This window comes from Mustelus asterias, chromosome 11 (assembly GCF_964213995.1).
Source record: "Mustelus asterias chromosome 11, sMusAst1.hap1.1, whole genome shotgun sequence".
Classification (NCBI taxonomy): Eukaryota; Metazoa; Chordata; class Chondrichthyes; order Carcharhiniformes; family Triakidae; genus Mustelus; species Mustelus asterias.
Genome location: NC_135811.1, coordinates 95,356,986 through 95,379,463, shown reverse-complemented (window position 1 = coordinate 95,379,463; position 22,478 = coordinate 95,356,986). Strand labels below are relative to the sequence as shown.

Below are 22,478 nucleotides of genomic sequence, written 5' to 3'. Positions count from 1 at the left end.
ACCCACACTCACCCACAACAAGATCCTGTGTCGCTAGGGGATCCGTGCAACTTCATTTTCGCTAAAGGCGTTTGTATAATTGTGGCATCGCATACTTCCAGTAGCATTTCTGAGTCACACAGATCATCAAATTTATTCCAGCCCAAAGAGTTTTCAGAAGTAAATGGACTCTACCACATCTTGATTGGATCATTCTTCCCATGCATTTCAGGGAAAACTACGCAAACATATGAGGGAGAAAGGAATAGAGGGTTACGATTGATTTAAATGAGGAAAACTGGGAGAAGGTTTAAGTGGAGCATGAACACCAGCATAGACTGGTTGGGCCGAATGGCCTGTTCCTGTGATTTATATTCTATGTGATTCTGACCCCTTAACCTTGCACGCACAGTATCTGCACCTGTTAGTTTTATTGGAGCACGGATCTAGAAAGACAGATTGATAATATTGGCCAGAATTCTCCAGCCATTCACACCCTGCCTCTGCTGCCAGCGAGAACGGAGAATTTGGTGCTCAGCCAAATCTCCATTCACTGCAGCGGGACTGGAGAATCCAGTTATCTTTTATTACTTTAGAATGTCCAAACATCTTACAGCAAATTTCTTTTAATTTCAAAAATATACTTTATTCATAAAAAAAACTCGAATAAACCATTGATAAACAACATATCCAAAAATTACAAACAGTGCAAAAAAAGGTCATTTTTACAGTACTACACTTCGCTTATTACACGACATTGCATTAATTACATTTCAGTACTTAAACTATATACATACATCAGATTTTACTGTGTGCGTAACAGATTAGCACACAGTTACGCAGGCCGAGGGTATTCAGCAGTTACCCGGCCCTCGGTCTGCCTCGGTTGAGACGCTTTACACGGTGGCCTTTCCCCATTGTGCCTTTGCGGCGGCTGCCCCAAGCTTGAGCGCATCCCTGAGCACGTAGTCCTGGACCTTGGAATGTGTCAGTCTGCAACACTCGGTCGAGGACAAATCTTTCAACTGGAAGATCAGCAAGTTTCGGGCGGACCAAAGCGCGTCCTTCACCGAGTTGATGACCCTCCAGCAGCAGTTGATATTTGTCTCGGTGTGCGTCCCCAGAAACAGCCCGTAGAGCACAGAGTCCTGCGTCACCGAGCTGCTCGGGACGAACCTCGACAAATACCACTGCATCTCACTCCAGACCTTCTTTGCAAAGGCACATTCCACAAGGAGGTGTGCGACCGTCTCATCACCCCTGCAGCCGCTTCGAGGGCAGCGTGCAGTGAGGTTGAGACCTCGAGCGTGCATAAAGGATCTGATGGGGAGTGCCCTTCTCACCACCAGCCAAGCCAGGTCTTGGTGCTTGTTTGTGAGTTCTGGTGATGAGGCATTCTGCCAGATGACACTGACAGTCTGCTCAGGGAACCATCTGGCAGGATCCGCCATCTCCTTTTCTCTCAGGGCCTCAAGGACATTACGTGCTGACCACTGCTTGATCGCCATGTGGTCAAAGGTGTGTTTGCGGAACAATTTCTCCACGAAGGACAGGTGCTGCGGTACGGTCCAACTACTTGGAGTGTTCTGTGGCAGTGTGGCCAGACCCATCCTCCACAACACTTGGGACAGGTAGAACCTCAAAAAGTAGTGGCACTTGCTGTTAGCGTACCGAGGATCTACACACAGCTTGATGCAGCCGCACACAAAGGTGGCCATCAGGATGAGGGCGGCGTTGGGAATGTTTTTCCCTCCGTTCTCTGGAGATTTGTGCATCGCTTCCCTCCGGACACGATCCATCTTTGATCTCCAGATAAATTTGAAGATGGCCCGGGTCACTGCTGCTGCGCAGGATTTGGGGATAGGCCAGACCTGTGCCACGTACAACAACACGGACAGTACCTCGCACCGGATGATCAGGTTTTTTCCGGTGATAGAGAGGGAGCGTTGCTCCCACAATCCCAATTTTTGCCTGGCTTTGGCGATGCACTCTTCCCAGTTTTTGGCGCATGCCCCTGCTGCTCCAAACCATATCCCCAGCACCTTAAGGTGGTCTGCCCTGACGGTGAAGTGGACAAAGGATCTGTCAGCCCATGAAGTAATTTTGAACTGTAGTCGCTGCTATAATGCAGGATATGCCACACTGCGGATTCCCACAAACCACACTGTGAAAATGACCCCTTTACTATGATATTGACTCAAGGGCATTGGGGAGAACTCCCCATGCTCTTGTTCGAGTGATGGTATGGGATCGTTTAGAGAGAGATATGGGGCCATAGATTATGTTTGGCATGGAATAGCATTTCCTTCCATACAAAATGCCGTATCTCCTGTCTTACCCTGAGCAAAATCACTGGAATTATGCTTTTTATTTTTTTTAAAATTACATAAAGAGTGCCTACAGCACTCTGCAGACAGCACTCTGCAAGTGCCAAACTTCAGTGCAATTGTAAATTGCTTGTGAGTTTGGCCTGAAACTGACAGGCACATTCCAATTTTCTAATTTCTTACACCGAGCAGTTAAAACTAAGCCATATGAGACTTTGTTTCCTTAATGAAAATTAGACTTTGTGGCCTTAAAAGGACACGTACCACACAGCAGAACAGCACATTGTGTTTTACACGGAGTAACATGCTGTCTTTAGTTGCTGCAGATCATTCAACTAGCCTAAGCAGCAACACCATCAGAATTCATTCGTATATAATAAACAGAAGGCAGCAATGATTAGAATGAAAGCACTCTCGTATGTGACGTTAAACTCTCAATGAGAGTATTTTCTTGGAATCACCTCCAGCCAGCCGCTATTCCCCACAGCTTTGAAATGATGCTGTGCAAAGATTAGATTTGAGATGACATCACCAGTAAAATAGTAGATTAGAGAATTTCATACAGATGAGTTACGTGAGATTATGTAATTCGCTATCAGCTATTTATTTCATACCAGCTGTATCGTCTTCTGATTACTGAACAGTAGCAATGTTTCAGAAAATTACATAGGATATTACAGCACAGAAACACACTATTCGGCCCAGCGATTCTATGTTGATGTTTTAACTGCCCACAGTCCTCCTCCCATCTTATTTCATCTCATCCTTTCACAGAATGCACATTTTGCCAGGATGAGTTACGTGAGATTATGTAATTCGCTATCAGCTATTTAATTCAATGTAAGGAATCCTAAATTCTCCCTGACAGATTGTATAGCAAAACCAGTTCTGAAGTTTACCACTCAGGCGGCGCGGTGGCACAGTGATTAGTACTGCTGCTTCACAGCGCAAGAGACCCAGATTCAATTCCAGTCTCGGGTCACTGTCTGTGTGCAGTTTGCACCTTCTCCCCGTGTCTGCGTGGGTTTCCTCCGGGTGCTCCGGTTTCCTCCCACAGTCCAGAGATGTGCGCGTTAGGTGGATTGGCCATGCTAAATTGCCCCTTAGTCTCAGGGGGATTAGCAGGGTAAATACGTGGGTTAACGGCGATAGGGTCTGGGTGGGATTGTTGTCAGTGCAGGCTTGATGGGCTGAATGGTCTCCTTCTGCAATGTAGAGATTCAATTACTGTACTTCAATAAAAATAACGACAATTCCTCCCTCCTTAGTTACAATCATATTATAAAACAAATTCTGACATTCTGAACACAGGTAGAAATAAGATGCCATGGTTTGCAAAAGGGGATTTAAAAACAATGCATTTAAAGAATGCTTTTGTTTTTGCAATGCTGCTTAACCCAAATAGCCTGTTCTGCTGCTATTATTGAATGAGGTGCTATTATAATATGATGATGCTGTAAATATAACCCTTAATTATAGCGTGGCACAGTTTAACCCCAGCGTTTAATGTGAAGGTTGTGTTGCATGCATTTTTATAACTGTTGATGAAATCCCTTTGTCTTGCATTAATGAAAGTAATGAATAATGATTTAGTAGGAGGCTGTTTAGCACAACTACAACACTGTCAACATATAGCATTAAGCAGCTCATTTGAAGTGAGAGCACTGAACATCCTGTAATTCATTACTGTACAAAAATAAACACGAAAATGATAGCTTTAACAATGTATACAGCACAATTTGAGCTTTGAGTGTTTAAGAAATCATGGAACTAAATTTATTCTTTACAGAAAGCAGCCTGATGGCACAGCATTATTTGGAATAACGTTTTGTGTTCATGGTCTTTTATGATTAACAATAATGTTTTATGCATATTTTACAGCATGCATTTAACTCGATAAATATATTTTCTGCATGACAATGAAATACTGTTTGTCTCAATATGTGGTTGGAGTACTTTGCAGCCATCTGGACTCAACATTGAGGTCAACGGTTTCACATTGTAATCCCAGCTCCCAGTTTTCCAAGAAGAAGGTGCTTGCAATGGTTGCTGTTGTAATCTACACCTCTTACAGGCCTATCTTTTGTTTCGTTGCTTGTCCCATTACCATCTGCTTTTGCCTTGCACCATTATCCTTCTGGTCATTTAATCTCTGCCACCCTCATTGTTACGACCCTTTTGCTTTTCCCTCCCCTCTCTGCCTTCCCCGTTTCTGTCAAGCTTGCAACCTGTTACACTCCTAACTTTGATAAAAGGTTAACAACCTGAAATATTCAATGTTTCTTACTCCACAGATGCTGCCATACCTGCTGGATATTTCCAGCATTTTCACGTTTTCATTTCAGATTCGCAGTGAGATAACCCCAACAAGGGCCATAGAATCCCTGCAGTGCAGAGGGAGGCCATTCGAACCTTTAGGTTTGAACCGACTCTCCGACAGAGCACCTCATCCAGGCTCTATCCTTGTAACCCCACGTATTTACCCCGCAAATCCACCTAACCTACATATCTTTGGACACTAAGGGGCAATTTAGCATAGCCAATTAACCTAACCTGCACATCTTTAGAACAAAGAGCAAAGAACAAAGAAAATTACAGCACAGGAACAGGCCCTTCGGCCCTCCAAGCCTGCACCGACCATGTTGCCCAACTGAACTAAAACCTCCTACCCTTCCGGGGACCATATCCCTCTATTCCCATCCTATTCATGTATTTGCCCAGATGTCCCTTAAAACTCACTCTCGTATCTGCTTCCACTACCTCCCCCGGCAGCGAGTTCCAGGCACCCACCACCTTCTGTGTAAAAAAACTTCTTCATACATCTCCTTTAAACATTACCCTTCGCACCTTAAACATATGCCCCCTAGTAATTGACTCTTCCACCCTCGGAAAAAGCTTCTGACTATCCAAGCTGTGGGAGGAAACTGGAGTACCCAGAGGAAAACCACACAGACATGGGGAGAATGTGCAAATTCCACACAGTCACCCAAGGCCAAAATTGAACCCTGGTCCCTGGCACTCTAAGGCAGCAATGCTAACCACTGTGCCACCACAGGGCCATGGGGAATCACTGATTGATCTCCCTCTGAGGCTCGTTGAGTATGAGTTCTCCTGGTAACAGGCAGTGGCCTACCCAGCTGGAACTTATTACCAGGCCTTTTCAAAAGGCAGGCCCAGGACTACACCTGCTGAGCTGTAGTTCCAGGCAGGGACTAGTGTGCGTACACCATTGTAGTGGTTTTACTTTGCATTCTGTAATAAACTATGTTCCTTTCCACTCAGGCTTCCTGAGTCTATACACGCAGTGTCTGCAGTATAAATATTCAGCTGATGTTATGAGTATACTGCCATCAGAATTATTCCCCTTTGAAAACTTCAGATAGTTCTGATTTTTGTTTTACAAAATAGCTTTGGATGACAGCCCACACAGTGAAATATTTCTTCCTTTACGTTTAATATGCTGCAAATTTTGTTCTTGGCAGTTTGATTCAGTTGGCAGCATTCCTGCTTCTGAGTCAGAAGATTGTGGGCTCAACCTGGTCTAATCTGGGCAGAGACTACATTACAATATCGGCACAGTGTTGTATGTTTAAGGTGCAATTCTTCTGGGGGAGGTCATCATGAAGGAGTTCATTCAGGGCATGAAGTTCATATTGGCTCTCTGGAGCAATCCATTTCCCCACTCCATCCCCCTGGCCCTGAGGATCTTCTGAACACAGGTGTAAATAAGACACCATAGTTTCCAAAGGGGAATAAAAACAATGCATTTGAAGCAGATGTTTGTTTAATTAATGCTTCTTAACCCAAATAGCATGTCCTGCTGCTATTATTGAATGGGGTGCTATTATGGAATGATGATGCTGGAGATATAACCCCTAATTATTGTGAGGCACAGTTTTACCCCAGCGTTTAATGTGAGGGTTGTACCGCATTCATTTTTAGATCTGTCGCTGTGAGAAATCCCTTTCTATTGCATAAGTAAAAATAATGAATAATGATTTAGCTGCAGGACTGTTTAGCTCAACTGCAACACTGTCAATGTTCAGTATTAACCAGCTATTTTGGAGTGAGAGCACTGAACATCCTATCATTCATTACTGTACAAGAAGCGTTCATCCAATTTTCTTCTGAAATAATTGATTAGCTCTGCTTCCACCACCCTTGCAGGCAGCAAGTTCTAGCTCATTATGATTTGAAGAATTAAAAAGATCTTCCTCACATCCTTCCTGCATCTTTTGCCCAAATCTTATAACTGTGTTCCCTTATCCATGGACCATCAGCTGATGGGGAACACCTTTCCTTTGTCTACCTTACTGTAATGACTTCAATCAGGCCATTGATGTTGGCCTATTGGAATAAGAACATCCTGATTAAGGAGTCAATTGATAGGCCAATCAGGGAATCTTTTCCTTGTATTTAACTGGGAGTGTCAGTTCCTCTGGCACTCCCGAAGGTAGACTGCTGACTGATAGCACTCTGCGTACTGCTGTTAGAATTGTAAATAAAGGGATTCTGGTGATGGGACTTCTGCCTCCAAAGACTTATGACATTTACCTGAGCTCATCATAATCTTGTACACCTCTATCAAATCTCCCTTCAATCTCCTCTGCAACAAGGAGAACAACATCAGCTTCTCCAATCGAACCTTATAGATAAAGTCCTTCATCCCTGGAATCATTCTGGAAAGTCTCCTCTGCACCCTCTAAAGGACCTTCACAGCCTTCCTAAAATTAGGTGCAATACTCTAGCTGTAGACGAACCAAAGCTTTGTAAAGGTTCATTTTTTTTAATTCATTCGTGGGACATGGGCGTCACTGGTTGGCCAGCATTTATTGCCCATCCCTAATTGCCCTTGGAGGGCAATTGAGAGTCAACCACATTGCTGTGGCTCTGGAGTCACATGTAGACCAGACCAGATAAGGACAGCAGATTTCCTTCCCTAAAGGACATTAGTGAACCAGGTGGCTTTTTCCGACAATCGACAATGGTTTCATGGTCATCAGTAGACTCTTAATTCCAGATATTTTTTATTGAACTAAAATTCCAACACCTGCCGTAGCGGGATTTGAACCCGGGTTCCCAGAATATTAACTGAGCCTCTGGGTTAATAGTCTAGTGATAATACCACTAGGCTTAGTTTATCTGCTTTTATACTCAGTACTTTTACTAATGAAAGTCAAGGTTTCATATGCTTTACTAATTACTCTTGTAATATTAACCAGCACCTTCAAAGATGTATGTCCATGAACCCCCAGGTCCCTCTGTCCCTGCACACTCTTTTAGAATTGTGCCTTTAAATCTATATCATCTATTCATATCATGTCAAAAGGCATCACCTCACACTTCTCTGTATTAAATTCCAATCGGCAAGTGAATCTATATCCAGTTGCAGTTGGCTGGTGTTACCTTCACTGTTTGCCGCACCTCCAAATTTGGTATCATCAACAAATGTTGAAATGTTACTCTGTATTCCAACATCCAAGTAATTTATCTATATCAAGAAAGCAGTAGTCTTAACACTGATCCTTGCGGAATACAATTGTCTACCAAACTTCAGTCTGAAAAAACAGTGGCATTGTAACAATGGTCACAATGGCTTGATAATTTCTGTCCTTAAGACAATATTCTGGCACCTCTCTTGTGTCTAAGAAAGTTTGAATAATTATAACAAGCCCTTCCACTATCCCCACTCCAACTTCCTTCATCATCCTGGGATGTAAGCCATCTGGACAAGGTGATGTATCTACTTCAAGCATAGTCAGCCTTTTCACTACCTTCAGAAAACACACCCCATCCATTACCTCTACCATCTCTGCTTCTGTCGATATTTAGTTAGCATCCTCTTAATAAACACTGATACAAAGCACTCATTAAATATTTTAGCCTTTGTCTTTTTCCCTAAGAATGTATCTCCCTCTCTTACACTAATAGACCCACCTTGCCTTGCATAAATCTCCCTCTCTTACACTAATAGACCCACCTTGCCTTGCCTCCAAATTTGGTACCAGATTTTGAAATGTTACTCTGTATTCCAACATCCAAGTGATTTAACTTATATGCCGGTGTAAGATTTTGGGATTTTCTTGTGTATTGATTGCCTCAGGTGTACTGTCTCAAAAGAAGCAGTTCCACTCTTCCCCTGAACAATATTCCTCTCTCAAAGCACCACCGCCAAAAACAGACTAACTAATGGCTCACCTTTGCTGAGATTTGTTGCTCTGTTTGCCTATTGGTAATAATACTGACTACACATCAAAATTCATCTTTGGTTTTTGAAGTTCTTTGGTTGGTCCTGGAGATCTGTTGGGATGATGCTTTTTTTTTTGCTTCTTACTTTATAAATTATAACTTTACTACATTGTGATCAGGACCACTAGCTTAGTGCTTGAATAAGTGAGATTTTAGTTTTATTATCAGATTTTTAATTCTTTGTCCTTTTGTAGGTTGTCCAGCCCAATTCTATCCATTGAGATTGGAAAGTCAACCATCTCTAGTCCCATCTGCAGTATTCATACTCCCATCAAATGTCATTCCAATGTCCTTTAGGGGAGGAAATCTGCCATCCTTATCTGGTCTGGCCTAAATGTGACTCCAGAACCAGAGCAATGTGGTTGACTCTTAACAACCCTCTGAGATGGCCGAGCAAGTCATTCAGTTCAGGGGGCAATTAGGTATGGGCAATAAATGCCAGTCTAACCACTGACACCCACATCCCATGAATGAAGAAAAGGACAGCTACATTCTCACATTATTAGCACAAACACACTTTTTCAATAAGTGGCTATTACCATTTGTGTTCAACAGATGTAAGTATCACTATCCCTCATCAATTGAACCCCTACACACCCCAATCCCCAATTAAGAGCTACATTATGGGCTGATAAAGGTATTTCTTTCCATACCAATCAAGTAAACGAACTCAACTTAACTTAGGGACAAAGTAAAAGGGGCAGCTCCCCAAAAGGAAGGGGGGAACAGCCCGAACCAAAAACAAAGTCGAAAGGAAACTTAAAACGTCAAACCAAAAGGTGATAATCGGGGTCGATAATACACCCCAGCGGCGCCCAGCGGTCGCGGAAGGCATCAATCGCGCCCGTGGACACCGCATGCTCCCTCTCCAGAGACACCTGGCTGCGAATGTAGCCGCGGTAGAGGGGCAGACAGTCGGGATGGACGGCCCCGTCGATCGCCCGTTGCCTGGACCTATTGATGGCACGTCTTGCCAGGCCCAGGAGCAGGTTATCAGAGTGCTAGTACTTCCGCGACCTTGCGGTATTGTTTTAGGCCAGTATGGTAGCACAGTGCTTAGCACTGTTGCCTCACAGCATCAGGGACCCAGGTTCGATTCCCAGCCTGGATCACAGTCTGTGCAGAGTCTGCACGTTCTCCTCTGTATCTGTGTGGATCTCCTTCGGGTGCTCTGGTTTCCTACCACACCCCAAAGGTATGTAGGTTAAGTGGATTGGCCATGCTAAATTTCTCCTTACTGTTCAAAGACGTGTAGGTTAGGTGGATTGGCCGTGCTAAATTGCCCCTTAGTATCCGAATATGTGCAGATTAGGGGGATCAGCCATGATAAATGTGTGGGGTTACGGGGATAGTGCGGAGGGGAAGGTCTGGGTAGAATGCTCTTGCTGTGAGTCGGTGTAGACTCGATGGACCGGATGGCCTCTTTCTGCACTGTGGTTGTCCCAAACAAGAAGTGTGAATATATGATCACATCAAGAACCCTCCCTCTCCAGGGTGTGTGCCTTGAGGTGATAGATAGTAACTCAGTTTCTCGCCAAGGGCCCTGGCGCAGTAGGGGAACGTGACAAGAGTTGAGTGAATGTGCTCCCTGATAAAGGGGTGGTTGTGTGCATTCAGACACTGATTGCTACTTCTGGGTTAGTGACTTCTGAGAACGAGCGTGCTGAAAAGGACGTGTGTCACACTCCCTCGGCACTTTGTGTACTGATCTCTCCGCCCTCGTTAAAAAGAAACTAGAGGGTTCTTTTAAAAAATAAAGGGGGCTGTTTTGAAAAGCGGGGGAAAAAATGACATTTCATGGAACACTGAGTAAAGTAACTCAGGCTGATCTCACCCTGCCAGGTATCACATACAGCCAATGGGCGCTGTGGGGAGGTGTTCTTAACGCCTGGCTGACAGTAAAATCAGGCGTTAGTGCAAAAGTGGGAGTAGTTTCTGCTGTAGCCTTTAATAACTGGCTCCCTTTAATTTTGGAGAATAAATGGGCAACAATTTTATAATCTGAAGCTTCCAGAGAGAAGAAAAACTAAACTAAAAAAACTTTGGACAGAAGTTTGCATCAAGCAGAGAGGAAGTTTCAACATGTGTCAAGCAGAAGGGTTTGTGTTTCTTTAGTTGGTTTGACAAGAGGAGTTAGGGATTTCTTTAAAGAATCACTCCCTCTCCAATATAAGAAGTTTCTTGCTGCTGTTTGGGGTGTTTGTGAGTTGAATGAAGGAGGACTCCATGTCCAGGAACATGTCCCAGGCAGAGGTGGACCTGGCTGGATTCGGGGTGATCCCCTCCCCGCTGGATCTGGAGCTGGATCGCTCGCCGCTGCTGAACAAGATGCAGAGCCGACGGCGGAGAGCTCCAGCCCGGGACTGCCGGAGGAGCCAGCCCCGGGGGCAGAGGAGAAGCTCCATCGAGCTGGGGGCAGACGGTCTGCTGGTCCTCCACCGGCCGCCCCGGCTGCAGACAGTCCCGGATAGCAGCCCCGGAGGCGGCAGCGGCGACTCCCCGCTCCCGCTGCCGTCTCCGTCCCCGCCTCCGCCGCTCGGTAACAGCGGGCCAGGAACGGGAGCCCCCTCCAGCGCTCCGCCCGCTGGCCCGCCGCCCCAGCCGCTGCTCAAAGTCGCTGCCGCCGCCGCCGCCGCCACCAGCTCGGACACCGAGGATGGCAGCCCCCGTCCCCCGCACAAAGACTCCGTTTCCGAGCTGCCCGAGGAGACCCAGATGGAACCGGAGGAGAACGAGGTGGAGATGAAGGCGGTGGACACTTCTCCCGACGGCAGGTTCCTCAAGTTCAACATCGAGCTGGGCAGAGGCTCCTTCAAGACTGTCTACAAAGGCTTGGACACCGAGACCACAGTGGAGGTGGCATGGTGTGAGTTACAGGTACAGTGGGCAGGGGAGAGGAGGGGGGTACAGATACCTGGGACAGAGTGCCATCCTTATCATTGTGTCATTCACAACCACTGCACACCATTATAGGCAACAAAACTACCTGTAAAGTAGTTGTAAAGGAAACAATGACTGTGTGGAGTTTGATGTTCTCCCCATGACTGCATAGGTTTCCTCCCATAGTCCAAAGATGTGTAGGTTAGGTGGATTGGCCATGTTAAATTCCCCTTGGTGTCTAAAGATGTACAGGTTAGGGGGATTGATCATGCTAAATTCCCCTTAGTGTCCAACGATGTGCAGGCTGGATGGGGTAGCCATGCTAAATTGCACCTTAGTGTCCAAAGACATACAGACTAGGTGGATTGGCCATGCCAAATTGCCCCTTATGTCCCGAGATGTGTAGGTTAGGTGGATTTTCCAGGCTAAATTGCCCCATAGTTTCCAAAGATATGAAGGTTAGGTAGATTGACCATGCTAAATTGTCACTGGTGTCCTGAGATGTGTAGGTTAGGTGGATTGGCCATGCTAAATTGCTCCTTAAGTGTCGATTGTGCCACCCTGCCATCCCTGTCCCTCAATATTGTACAGGAGTGTCAACATTTTCCCGGAACTGACATTCATAAATCTTCTGACTCTAAAGCAAGACTACTGCTGAGCCATAGCGAACGCTTATTGACTGACTTGCCTTGCAGAGGGAAGCTTAACCTGTCATCTCCTCAGTGGATAGTCACTGCATTGTGATAACATTGTATTTCACTCTGCCACCTACGCTAAAGACACTCCTGCTGCTAGAACAGTTGAAAAGTTTATCGTGAAATTAGCAATGCGATTGTTCTAGAGACAGTTCCTGCCAAACATATGACCAGCTGTTCACATTTTCATAGGATGACAGTACAGTGGTTAGCATTGCTGCCTGACAACAGCGGGGGCCGGGTTCGATTCTGGCCTTGGGTGACTGTTTGGAGTCTGCACGTTCTCCCCATGTCTGTGTGGGTTATCTCCCACAGTCTGAAAGCCGTGCTGGTTAGGTGGGTTGGCCATGTGTACCCGAACAGGCGCCGGAGTGTGGCGACTAGGGGATTTTCACGGTAACTTCATTGCAGTGTTAATGTAAGCCTACTTGTGACACCAATAAACAAACTTAATGCTACTCTAATGCAATAGATCTAGCACTGCTCTGTCACCTAGCGAATATCAATATTTAGAGAGAGCAGAAAACAGCTTCCACATCTTTTCCATTCGATAGTTAGCTGCTGATGGGATTGAAAGATGCTAGGGAAATCTGAGGGAGCCCCATCCCTCTCCCATCAATGTTCCTAAACTTTGACTGATGTGACGCACAAGAGGTTATACATTATCAGCTCCAAGGGATTTATGCTGTTATCCCAAAATTGCATTATAAATGCACCCTCACATTAACTGAAGTGGTGAGAATGAAGTCCCAGGTCTTTTTGGACAGAAGTTTATACTGGTTTACACATTGGTGCAATTATTGTCAATTAAGCTTATGTGGTGTTTGGAGGAACAGTTATTGTACAGAGAGTCTGTTGGCATCGCTGTATGTTCTGGTACATCATACACTTGAACATCAGTGTATTCTGTTGTTAGTGGTCATGGATAGGAGATACAGTAGCCGAGAAAAGGTTTTCTCTTGTCAAATGTCGCCGTCGGGTTAAACTTTATTCTTGTTGTGTCTGGAACTGAATGTGGTTATTTGTATCTTCCCTCTTGCACTCAACTGCTCCTCACCTGGTCTTTTACATTCCATGCCCACTTTCAAGTTTGACAATGCACCGAGACATGGAAATCGCCATAGCCATGTAGTTAAGTTATCAAAGTTGTATCAATTGTCATCTTAAAAAAAGAAAATGCTAGAAATATTCAATAGGTCAGGCAGTATGAGCAGTGAGAGAAACTGTTAAGGTCAATAACCTTTTTGCCAGAAGTAGAATCATTTGGAGATGTAACAGGTATCTGGTCATCTGTTCATTTTCTTCCCCTAGGTACTGATCTACTGAATGTTTCCATCATTTTCTGTTATTATTTCAGATTTCCAGTATCTGCAGTGTTTTTGTTTTGTATTGGTTTTATTCATTAATGAAATGGCTTTAATACCAAGTTAATACAAGGAAATGAAAGTGTATCTTAACTGGACGGGGGGAGAAATTGTTCCAATGTGAGGCATTGAAGGATCTTTGGTGTGGATAATCATGATTAGAACAAAGAAAAGTACACCACAGGAACAGGCCCTTCGGCCCTCCAAGCCTGTGCTGATCACTATGTCCTATCTAGACTAACCGCCTGTATCCCTCTATTCCCCACCTGTTCATGTGTCTATCCAGATAAGTTGTAAATGTCACTAACATGTCTGTCTCAACCACCTCATTTGACAGTGCATTTCAGGCCCCATTACTTCCCCCGCACATCTTTACTGAACCTTTCCCCTCCTTACCTTGAACTTGTGCCCCCTTGTAATTGTAATTTCTGTCCTGGGAAAAAGCTTCCAACCTTATCTATACCCCTCATAATTTTATAAACTTCCACCAGGTCGCCCCTTAGCCTCCGTCTTTCCAGGGAAAACAATCCCAGTTTATCTCCTCGTAGCTAATACCCTCTATACCAGGCAACATCCTGATAAACCTTTTTTATACTCCCTCCAAAGCCTCCACGTCCTTCTGGTAGTGTGGCGACCAGAATTGGACACAGTATTTCAAATGTGGCCGAACCAATGTTTTTTTATAACTGTAACATAATTTGTCAATGTTTATAAAGCTAAATTAAGATAAATAAACTAAAAATTGTTTTTATTTTTTACAAATCATTTTCATAGAATCCCTACAGTGCAGAAGCAGGCCATTAGGCCCATCAGGTCTGCACTGAATCTCCAACAGAGCATCCCACCCAGGCCCTAACCCTGTGAGATCACGTACTCACCCCACTAATCCCCCTAGCCTACCCATCATGGTACCCTAAGGGGCAATTTGGCATGGCTAATCCCCACCTAACCAGCACATTTTGGACTGTGGGAGGAAACTGGAGCACTTGAAGAAAACCCGTGCAGACACGGGGAGAATGTGCAAACTCCACACAGACAGTCACCCAAGGCTGGAATTGAACCTGTATCCTTGGCGCTGTGAGGCAGCAGTGCTAACCACTGTGCCCCTTCATTTTATGCATGTGATATGCAAAAAAACATACACTAAGAAAATATGCAATATACAATTTTTTCCATTCTCAGATTGAGCTGAATTCCCCTTTGTCTCTTCACACTTGTCCAAAAGTTATAAGTATATAGAACACAGCGCCTCAGAAAGCCTCCAATGCAAAATAAATTCAACTGTTCAGAAAGGAGTTGGATACTTGCTCAGGAAGCAAGAGTGTTGGAGGAGGTAATCACGTTATTTTTAATGCTATTAATATTGAATTGACACCATTCACTATCCCTTTTGGAAAAGAGGTAAAAAGCGAAGTTAACTGAGGTGGCTTCAGTGAAATACTGCAGTTTCTTTTCATGCAGGGACGTAAATTAAATGGTTGAACCTAAATGTACAGGGAATTGGCATTGAAAATGTAGAGCTGCTACTGCTAACAAATGCTGTGGCAGATTCAAAGCCCATTTTCATTTTGTTCATTGTACTGAAGACATTATTTGACCCAAAGCAATGTCGACTTGTTTGCTTGATCTGTACTTAACCTAATAAAATGTAACTCTGCTCCATATATTTTCCGTTCCAATGTCATAACGAGCTGGTAAAACTCACCACCGCAGAACATGGTGCAATCAGCTAGTTTGTTCCAGTTTCTTAATATGAAAGCAAAACGTGTAAGATATTTATTTAAAAGAATAAAATGCACATCCATAGAAATCATACAGTACAGAAAGAGGCCATTCGGCCCATCGAGTCTGCACCGACCACAATCCCACCCAGGCCCTACCCCCACATCCCTACATATTTTACCCGCTAATCCCTCTAATCTACGCATCCCAGGACACTAAGGGGCAATTTTAGCATAGCCAATCAACCTAACCCGCACATCTTTGGACTGTGGGAGGAAACCGGAGCACCCGGAGGAAACCCACGCAGACACGAGGAGAATGTGCAAACTCCACACAGACAGTGACCCGAGCCGGGATTCAAACCCAGGTCCCTGGAGCTGTGAAGCAGCAGTGCTAACCACTGTGCTACCGTGCCGCCCGTGAGTGTTTTAAGAAGGCTAGAAATTCTCTCTGGATTAATTTCCCGTTGAAAACAGCACGTAACCCACTGTTACATCAACAACTCACTTTGGAAATAAAACAAAAATACAGTATAAAGCATTCATTCAGTATATTCTATATATAGACAATCTCAAATCTGTGGAGAAATGTCCATATTTTATTTTCTATAGGGGTTCAATCATTTGAGTTGTATTTCTGTACTGAAATCATTTCAGTTAGAGAAGTTTTTCATTTCTTTTCTGGGAGGGATTGGTTCGATTTCATAGCTTCAAAAACGACCAGATTAGTATATTTAATAGAGGTCCTTTTCATTGCTGGCTAACTCTCAATGTCAGGTCGCTTGAAGTAGTTGTGAGGCAAAACGCATGTCAGCTGATGAATAAAGTGGGTAGCTTTTTGTTTTGTGCTGTCCTTGTCTAATGTTGTGCAATTTTTAGAATGGAAATTGCACCATGATCAATTATTTAGATGTGATTATATCCTTGATTTGGTTTGTAAAGCCTGTATTCCGTTTCCTGTTCTTTCACGCATGCCTTTCCGTCTATTTAATTTAGCAAGCCATTGGCCATTAAAACATATTGGTTTCTCGCCAGATTGCAGCCATTTACTCAGTCTACCTCAATGTTACTTTGGTTCTCTTTCAACCCAGGGTTCAAAGCCCGAAGGAGGTTAGTAGTGTTTTTGTACATTGGTACTAATGTCTCCTTGTAAAAGCTTAATCACCGTGGTAGCTAATTTGGTTGTGAAATCACATGTAAATAATTCACTTAAAATGACGTGAGAGCACTTTTACTAAGCGCAGCTGACCTACAAAGTTGCCTTCTTTGCAATGTCAATGTACAATGAAGCATTCTAAAATTTGGAGCGTGAAATCGTGGAGCATTTCCCTAACTGCAGCTGAGATTTGGGGAGATGTGTGAAATAAACATCGCTGTCTTTTCATTCGCTGCCAAAATCTGCCCCCCCCCCCCCCCCCGTTCTCCTGCCCTTTTTCTGAGCAGCTCTGTCTGAGCCACTGATTGCACTTTCTTGTCCGCTGAAAACTCGTTTTCCAAAGTTTGGTACCAATTCCAACATTCTGCAACACTTCTGTGATTGCTACAAGTCTGCCACTTCCGCTCTCCAACCCTGCAAGAGGTTGTGCAAAATACGTAAGAGGCCCATGCAACCAGCCAAGTAATATTTACTAAATTTACAAGCTGCATGCCTGATATTAAATCCAAGGCCATTTGATAACAGCAAGTACAGGGGAATAAATCAAAATGTAGGCAGTAAAAGCAATGTCCCTGTTTGGATCTCATGGGATAAAGGGGGAGGTGGCTAGATGGGTGGAGAACTGGCTTGGTCATAGAAGACAGAGGGTGGTAGTGGAAGGGTCTTTTTCCGGCTGGAGGCCTGTGACTAGTGGTGTTCCGCAGGACTCTGTATTGGGACCTCTGCTGTTTGTGATTTATACAAATGATCTGGAAGAAGGAGTAACTGGGGTGATCAGTAAGTTTGCGGACGACACAAAACTGGCAGGACTTGCAGATAGTGATGAACATTGTCAGAGGCTACAGAAGGATATAGATAGGCTGGAAATTTGGGCAAAGAAATGGCAGATGGAGTTCAATCCTGATAAATGCGAAGTGATGCGTTTTGGTGGGAATAATGTAGGGAGGAGCTACACGATAAATGGAAGAACCATAAAGGGTGTAGAGACGCAGAGGGACCTGGGTGTGCAAGTCCACAGATCTTTGAAGGTGACGTCACAGGTGGAGAAGGTGGTGAAGAAGGCATATGGCATGCTTGCCTTTATAGGACGGGGCATAGAGTATAAAAGTTGGGGTCTGATGTTGCAGATGTATAGAACGTTGGTTCGGCCGCATTTGGAATACTGCGTCCAGTTCTGGTCGCCACACTACCAGAAGGACGTGGAGGCTTTGGAGAGAGTACAGAGGAGGTTTACCAGGATGTTGCCTGGTATGGAGGGGCTTGGTTATGAGGAGAGATTGGGGAAACTGGGGTTGTTCTCCTTGGAAAGACGGAGGATGAGGGGAGACTTAATAGAGGTGTATAAAATTATGAAAGGCATAGATAGGGTGAACGGTGGGAAGCTTTTCCCCGGGTCGGTGGTGACGTTCACGAGGGGTCATAGGTTCAAGGTGAAGGGGGGGAGGTTTAACACAGATATCAGAAGGACATATTTTACACAGAGGGTCGTGGGGGCCTGGAATGTGTTGCCAGGCAAGGTGGTGGAGGCGGACACACTGGGAACGTTTAAGACTTATCTAGACAGCTATATGAATGGAGTGGGAATGGAGGGATACAAAAGAGTGGTCTAGTTTGGACCAGGGAGCGGCGCGGGCTAATTCTTTGTTTCTCGTTTCAAGGCTTCATTCTATGATCATCTTGCTGGTGCCAGTACAGAGCGAGACTGCGGATAGTTGGGAACCTGTCTCGGGGGGAGGGAATTCAGATGGTGTTCGTAAAGCAGAAGTGGAAATGAATAGGGTTGGGAAGCATTTTCTGATCAGGGCCAGTGTGATCTCCTGGACTCGTTTCGATCGCCACAGGGGGTCGGAGAGGAATTTCCCAGATTTTTTTTTCCCCATATTGGCCCTGGGGTTTTCACTCTGGGTTTTCGTCTCTCCCTGGAGATCACATGGTCTGGAATGGGGGGGTGGGGGTGAGTTAATAGGTTGTGATGAACAAAGCATCGTAGCTGTGAGGGACAGCTCGGTGGATAGGATATTAGGATGTAGATAGGCTGGAAAATTGGGCGGGGATCCTGGATTCAGGATTCAATCCTGGACCGGGGAGCGGCGCGGGCTTGGAGGGCCGAAGGGCCTGTTCCTGTGCTGTATTGTTCTTTGTTCTTTGTTACATCTATCAATGAAGGAGAAAACAGACAAACTGCAGGTAAACAATGTCATTTTATAATTTACATTTCCTTGCATATTTACCCCCCCCCCCCCCCACCCCACCCCAACAACTATTTCTCCTTATTCCTCCTGCCCTAAAAGCAACACTCAGTACTGGGGAACAACTCTGTCAGTACCAGCAGCATGGTGGCACAGTGGTTAGCATTGGTGGCTCAGAGCATCAGGGTACCTGGGTTCAATTCCCGACATGGGTCACTCTTCGTGTGGAGTCTGCATGTTCTCCCTGGTATGCGTGGGTTTCCTCCCACAATTCGAAAGTCTTTTCATTCGCTGCCAAAATCTGCCCCTCGTTCTACTGCCATTTTCTTAGGCTCAGACAGAGCATTTGGAATACTGCGTCCAGTTCTGGTCGCCACACTACCAGAAGGACGTGGAGGCTTTGGAGAGAGTACGGAGGAGGTTTACCAGGATGTTGCCTGGTATGGAGGGGCTTCGTTATGAGGAGAGATTGGGTAAACTGGGGTTGTTCTCCCTGGAAAGACGGAGGATGAGGGGAGACTTAATAGAGGTGTATAAAATTATGAAAGGCATAGATAGGGTGAACGGTGGGAAGCTTTTCCCCAAGTTGGTGGTGACGTTCACGAGGGGTCATAGGTTCAAGGTGAAGGGGGGGGAGGTTTAATACAGATATCAGAAGGACATATTTTACACAGAGGGTGGTGGGGGCCTGGAATGCGCTGCCAGGCAAGGTGGTGGAGGTGGACATGCTGGGAACGTTTAAGACTTATCTAGATAGCCATATGAACGGAGTGGGAATGGAGGGATACAAAAGAATGGTCTAGTTTGGACCAGGGAGCGGCACGGGCTTGGAGGGCCGAAGGGCCTGTTCCTGTGCTGTATTGTTCTTTGTTCTTTGTTCTTTGCCTGAGCCGAAGGAAAGGTTAGGTGGCTTGGCCATGCAGAATTCTCCCAGAGTACAGGCACCGAAGTGTGGCGATGAGGGGATTTTCACAGTAACTTCATTGCAATGTTAATGTAAGCCTACTTGTGACACACATAAATAAATAAACGGTACCTGGTTGACAAAGCTGGATGATGGGACTCATTGGATGGCATTTTCCCAAAAAATGACTAAGTGCCATTTCGGGTGAAAAAATCTGTGATTTGCCCCAGCATGTCCGGCACTAATCTGACCACAATCCTCCTGCACTTAGTCATTTCCTGAGAGGGAGCGAATTTTGCACCAGTTCGGGAAGGGGCGGACCCTAAACACATAAGCTTCAGAGAGATTGGAAAGGATGCCCCAATCTCAAAGTGAAATTGAAAACTCTCCGTCAGGGTAGTGTCAGGAGAATGGGGATGAGAAAAATATCAGCCATGATTGAATGGTGGAGCAGACTCTATGGGCAGAGTGGCCTAATTCTGCTCCTATGTCTTGTGGTCTTATGGTCCTATGAAGTTGGCACCTCCAGGTGCTGGGGGCAGTGCCAGGTTGGCACTGTCCAGCCATGTCCTCAATCACCTGTGGGCAGTGGTCTCTGAGCACACTCCCCCTCCCCCCCCCCCCCCCCCCAGACGTGACCATCATGCCTGATCTCCACTTGTGGAAGCCAGTAGTGATTGACTCCTGGTACCCAACCGAGGGTTGGACAGTCCCGGAAGCAGGGAGAATCTGGGTTGAAACATAAAATATTTAAGTATGCCAATCTGTTTCCCACCCTTGCTGGGCAGGATCAAGATTAAGTTGGGGCATGAGGGCAGGGAGAATCCCAAAAGGGGGTTCTCGCTGGCGCTAAATGCCCCTCCCCTGCAATTCTCCTGCCCCGCACGGCCCCAACATGACCTGCGCATGAGCGTGTGGGACTGGAAAATTATCCCATTGTTTTCAATAGGAATTGAACTTTGGCCCTACTTTGTAATTAAATGGGAAAATTCTCATGAAAAGTAATGCACCATCAACCCTGCTCTTCAAAATGCTGAGATTTCTACCCAAATATATATATGACTATAACATTTGAACTTTCCAAGGGCCGATGCTTATAAATACAGGCTGATAACTGAACTGAAACTGGCAGAAAAGTAAAAGCAGTTTAAGGCTGCAGTTATGATGTAGGTAAGAATCTGAGACTCGTATCTACTGCTGGCAAACTGTTATTAAAATGGACAAGTACCGAGTCTGACCAGCAAAAACCAACTTTTCATCCACTTACATTTCCATGGATGAGCGCCTCTCTCTAAACAGCAAGTACTTAATATTCCATTCAAAGTTTTTAGAAGGCTGAAGTGCCCACCTGGACATTTTATCCATGCAACCTTGTTCTGGACTGGAGTTATACTGCTGCTGATGTGAACTCAAAAAGTGTCAAAAGACATCCTTGTGGTAGGAAGGGGGAGGCTGACTGTTCTTTGGCTTTAGTATGCTTATGTGTTAGATTGGAACCTGTTATACTCGTTATGTTGCCACTTTTTGCATCAGTTTGTTCCTGGAAATCATTTCCCATCAATGCAAGAGTGGAAATATAACTTCGCCTTAAGATTGACAGTGTAAGGAGGTGACGTTTTTGTTATGACTGTGTCACCTTCGCTTTTTGAAACTTGAGACTTTTTCTTCCATTTTTTTTTATTATTCATTCAGAGGATGTTGCCATCGCTGGCTGGGTCAGCATTTATTGCCCATCCCTAATTGCTTTACATTTGAGTGGCTTGCTAGGCCATTTCAGAGGGCATTTAAGAGTCAACCACATTGCTGAGAGTTACATGTAGGTCAGATCAGGTAAGGTCAGCGGAATTTCTTCCCTAAAGGACATTAGTGAACCAGAAGGGTTTTTTTAAATCACAATCAACAATGGGTTCATGCTCAATACTGGACATTTAATTCCAGATTTATTTTTATTGAATTCAAATTTTACCATCCGCCATTGTGAAAATTTGGACACAGCACCCCAGGGCATAGCGCTGGGTCTCTGGATTACTATTCCAGTGACAACACCACTCTGTCGCCACCTCCCCTAAACTGCCTATTTCGCCCACCTATGTCTGCTTTGTTTGAGAGTGGAAAAGTGTTACCTATGAATATTTGTTCAATCTGCCAAAAAGGTACTGAAACAGCATAAGAACTCCCCTTCCTGGCTGATTTTCCTTTGCGATGTCAGGTGATGTGATTGCTTCGCTCCCGATAAGATATTGGATGCGAGCATCAGTTGAGATTGGGTTTAGAACCTAGCATCTCCAGCCAGAGTTAATTTTTCTTTAAATTCAAATTAGCCAGTCTGAACAAAACTAAAAAGCTTTGCCAGCCGTGCACTGTAAGTAAAGTTGGAGCTATGCAATAGTATAGGCTGCAGAAAATTGGAAAAACATAGTTTATTTATTAGTCACATTAGTAGGCTTACATTAACACTGCAATGAAGTTACTGTGAAAATCCCCTAGTCGCCACACTCCAGCACCTGTTCGGGTACACTGAGGGGGAATTTAGCATGGCCAATCCAGCATGTCTTCCGAACTGTGGGAGGAAACCGGAGCACCTGGAGGAAACCCGCGCAGGCACAGGGAGAACGTGCAAACTCCGCACGGACAGTGACCCAAACCGGGAATCGAACCCGGGTCCCTGGCGCTGCGAGGCAGCACTGCTAACCACTCTGCCACCGTGCCGCCCCACATGTCTACATGTCTACAATGGATACATGTCTACAATGAATGCACAGCTTTGTGCCTGGAGGTCTGAATGTGTGCTACAGGAATGACAGAAGGCTTATTGACTGGTTGGTTGAAGAAGCATTGGAATTGTTTTTATGATGTGTAAGTACATCCGAGATGAATAGAAATATCAATTGGAAAAAATTGGGTGAAACAATTACAAAAGGTAAGAAGTAATTGGCTGTTTTTGGAAGGTAGCCATCTATGTTCTCATGCTGCACACTGTTCAATAATAATTCTAGCCAATCTCACTCGCTCCA

At 45.0% G+C, this 22,478-nt stretch overlaps 1 protein-coding gene across 3 annotated transcripts in view; it reads left to right on the top strand.

The window, feature by feature from the left end:
• The first annotated feature begins 10,198 nt into the window (after positions 1-10,198).
• Positions 10,199-22,478, top strand: part of wnk4a (WNK lysine deficient protein kinase 4a) — a 92,989-nt gene continuing 80,709 nt past the window's right edge. For 2 of the 3 annotated variants that reach the window (XM_078224014.1, XM_078224016.1), the window contains exon 1: positions 10,199-11,432. In XM_078224014.1, the coding sequence (XP_078080140.1) occupies positions 10,767-11,432 (666 nt within the window). In that variant the 5' untranslated portion in view covers positions 10,199-10,766. The remainder of the gene's footprint in view (positions 11,433-22,478) is intronic. The other variant, XM_078224015.1, reaches the window with a different exon arrangement.